This window comes from Nerophis ophidion, linkage group LG23 (genome assembly GCF_033978795.1).
Source record: "Nerophis ophidion isolate RoL-2023_Sa linkage group LG23, RoL_Noph_v1.0, whole genome shotgun sequence".
Taxonomy (NCBI): Eukaryota; Metazoa; Chordata; class Actinopteri; order Syngnathiformes; family Syngnathidae; genus Nerophis; species Nerophis ophidion.
Genome location: NC_084633.1, coordinates 18,957,890 through 18,961,847, shown reverse-complemented (window position 1 = coordinate 18,961,847; position 3,958 = coordinate 18,957,890). Strand labels below are relative to the sequence as shown.

Here is a 3,958-nt window from a genome sequence, read left to right as displayed (position 1 = left end):
TAGATAGTTCAATGCTACAATACAGTAGGAAAAAAGTAAAGGGTTATTTTTTTTTGCCCCCATTAATCTAGACCAGGAGGGGTCAAATTTGTCCCATCCAGTCCTTTCGTTTGGCCAGCCAATGGGTGGATTCTCAAATTTAATACAAGCCCCGTTTCCATATGAGTTGGTAAATTGTGTTAGATGTAAACATAAACGGAATACAACTGCGTTTCTGGATGTTGTTGATAAATGGCTTTCGCTTTGCATAGCAGAGCTTTAACTTGCACTTACAGATGTTGCGACAAACTGTATTTAGTGACAGTGGTTTTCTGAAGTGTTCCCGAGCCCATGTGGTGATATCCTTTAGGGATTGATGTCGGTTTTTGATACAGGGATTGTAGGTCACGGTCATTTAATGTCGGTTTCCGGCCATGCCGCTTACGTGGAGTGATTTCTCCAGATTCTCTGAACCTTTTGATGATATTATGGAGCGTAGATGTTGAAATCCCTAAATTTCTTGCAATTGCACTTTGAAAAACGTTGTTCTTAAACTGTTTGACTATTTGCTCACACAGTTGGGAAGCTGTTTTTATACCCAATCATGGCACCCACCTGTTCCCAATTAGCCTGCACACCTGTGGGATGTTCCAAATAAGTGTTTGATGAGCATTCCTCAACTTTATCCGTATTTATTGCCACCTTTCCCAACTTCTTTGTCACGTGTTGCTGGCATTAAATTCTAAAGTTAATGATTTTTTGGCAACAACAACAAAAATGTTTATGAGTTTGAACATCAATTATGTCGTCTTTGTACAAACCCCGTTTCCATATAAGTTGGGAAATTGTGTTCGATGTAAATATAAACAGAATACAATGATTTGCAAATCATTTTCAAGCCATATTCAGTTGAATATGCGACAAAGACAACATATTTGATGTTCAAACTCATAAACAGTTTTTTTTAGTGCAAATAATCATTAACTTTAGAATTTAATGCCAGCAACAAGTGAAAAAGAAGTTGGGAAAGGTGGCAATGAATACTGATACATTTGAGGAATGCTCATCAAACACTTATTTGGAACATCCCACAGGTGTGCAGGCTAATTGGGAACAGGTGGGTGCTATGATTGGGTATAAAAACAGCTTCCCAAAAAATGCTCAGTCTTTCACAAGAAAGGATGGGGCGAGGTACACCCCTTTGTCCACAACTGTGTGAGCAAATAGTCAAACAGTTTAAGAACAACGTTTCTCAAAGTGCAATTGCAAGAAATTTAGAGATTTCAACATCTACGCTCCATAATATCATCAAAAGGTTCAGAGAATCTGGAGAAATCACTCCACGTAAGCGGCATGGCTGGAAACCAACATTGAATGACCGTGACCTTCGATCCCTCAGACGGCACTGTATCAAAAACCAACATCAATCTCTAAAGGATATCACCACATGGGCTTCAGAAAACCACTGCCACTAAAATACAGTTTGTCACTACATCTGTAAGTGCAAGTTAAAGCTCTACGATGCAAAGCGAAAGCCATTTATCAACAACATCCAGAATACGCAGCTCATGAATTTTTTTTTTTTTTTGCAAATAATCATGAACTTTAGACTTTGATGCCAGCAACAGGTGACAAAAAAGTTGGGAAAGGTGGAAAATCGGTATTTTATGGACCCCGACAACCAGGTTATCGAATTTTGAGTGTACTTGTTTTTTATCTACATTTTAAAAAGACCAAACAAACAAACCCACTGCAATAAAAAATAAAATAAAATAAAGAAAATTGAGTATTCTGGCAGTTGAGTAAATCAAAGAGAATTTATTCATATACTGTCAGGAAAGTTTCTTGATTTTTCTCCTTCAAAGCCAACACTCAATCTTCTCCTTCCCCCTACAAAGGATATAGTCGGCGGCCGCTTCGACGCCACCCAGGCCTTCGTCGGCGAGATGAGTCAGTTCAACATGTGGGACCGGGTTCTGCGGCCCGTGGACATCGTGGGCCTGGCCAACTGCTCGGCGTACATGCCGGGCAACGTGGTGCCCTGGATAGACGCCAACGTGGAAGTGTTTGGGGGCGCCACCAAAGCTCCGCTGGAGATATGCGAGGACCGTGCGTTTGATTCCTAGAGACGGAAGGAATCGTCATCGCCATCCAAAAAAAAAAAAAAAAAAGCCAAGTATTCTCCATTGTGTGCAAAGACCCCCCACAGTTAGGGGTACATGCATATTGATATTGTGTGGTTACTCAAAAGATTCTCATGTGTTGGCTTGAAACGTGTGTCCGGTCCAGACGACTTCACGAGTGACCACGTGACTTTCTGTGTTCCTCGACTCGACGTCTTTTCTGCAAACAGCTCGTTCCTCGTGCATTCGTAACCGCTGAACTCCGACAGGCTTTGATGTTTTTGCCGAACATCACGGCGGAATGCTGCGAGCTTCCTCTCTGTTTGAAGGCTCAGGAGTCGGCGACATCGATTGTAGACGCGCCGCAACGTCCATATTTCATGCATGAGCGCCGGTTTTGGGGGAAGACACGTGCACGCCTTCTTTCAGTCCGTGCGCGGAGATTACATAAGCAAGTGTCTTGCGTGTTGAAAAGACCAGAGATTACTATTGGGGAGGGGAGGACATTTTTTCCATTCTTGTAAATCTACGCTTAATACCTCTCTGCCCCTTGAGCAGCTGCCATATCCCAAACAGCTTTATGCAGACGCTTCTGCTCAGGTTAATAGCCGCGGCGGACAGCTGCCCAGAAGCGGCTAAAATCGAGCAGTGGCCGATTTCCCGAACGAGGAAAGCCGAGGGGATTGACCCCAAAAGCCTATCCGCAATTCCTCCTCCATGAAGTAATTATGTATACGCTACAAGGGGCTCTGTGGGTATGAGCGGCCAATGAGTCAGAATAGATTTCATCTGCGTTTCCAATGAGAGCAACACGACAAGGACATGCAGTCGTGGTCAAAAGTTGACATCCACTTGTAAAGAACTTAACGTTATGCCTTGTCTTGAGTTTCCAATCAATCAATCAATCAATGTTTATTTATATAGCCCCAAATCACAAATGTCTCAAAGGACTGCACAAATCATTACGACTACAACATCCTCGGAAGAACCCACAAAAGGGCAAGGAAAACTCACACCCAGTGGGCAGGGAGAATTCGCATCCAGTGGGACGCCAGTGACAATGCTGACTATGAGAAACCTTGGAGAGGACCTCAGATGTGGGCAACCCCCCCCCCTCTAGGGGACCGAAAGCAATGGATGTTCATGTTCATAGTTCTGCTTTAGACTCCATCAGTTCCTGTTTTTGCGCACCCTGGTTTGTTTTAGTTTCCATGACAACCTTTAGTTTCACCTCCCTCATTTGTTTGAACTCACGCACCTGTTGTTAATCATGTCACTATCATTTAAGCCTGTAGTTGCCAGGTAGTCGATCTGGTGACATACTCTAATGACATCATTTATCTCTTGCTCTGCCCATGTTGGATCTCTTGTGTTCATTCGGTCCGTGCCATAGTTCTCGTGACCGTCAGTGTTTTGGTTTCATGTTCATAGTTCTGCTTTTGACTCCATCAGTTCCTGTTTTTGCGCACCCTGGTTTGTTTTAGTTTCCATGACAACCTTTGTTTCACCTCCCTCATTTGTCTGAACTCACGCACCTGTTGTTAATCATGTCACTATTATTTAAGCCTGTAGTTGCCAGGTAGTCGATCTGGTGACATACTCTAATGACATCATTCATCTCTTCAATCAATCAATCAATCAATGTTTATTTATATAGCCCCAAATCACAAATGTCTCAAAGGACTGCACAAATCATTACGACTACAACATCCTCGGAAGAACCCACAAAAGGGCAAGGAAAACTCACACCCAGTGGGCAGGGAGAAATCACATCCAGTGGGACGCCAGTGAAAATGCTGACTATGAGAAACCTTGGAGAGGACCTCAGATGTGGGCAACCCCCCCCCCCCCCCCAC

At 43.4% G+C, this 3,958-nt stretch overlaps 1 protein-coding gene across 1 annotated transcript in view; it reads left to right on the top strand.

Moving 5' to 3' along the window:
• nptx2a (neuronal pentraxin 2a) overlaps window positions 1-3,508 on the top strand; it is a 38,594-nt gene extending 35,086 nt beyond the window's left edge. Inside the window, exon 5 of the mRNA XM_061885120.1 lies at window positions 1,878-3,508. Coding sequence (XP_061741104.1) covers window positions 1,878-2,105 — 228 coding nt within the window. The 3' untranslated portion in view covers window positions 2,106-3,508. The remainder of the gene's footprint in view (window positions 1-1,877) is intronic.
• The last annotated feature ends 450 nt before the right edge of the window (window positions 3,509-3,958 follow it).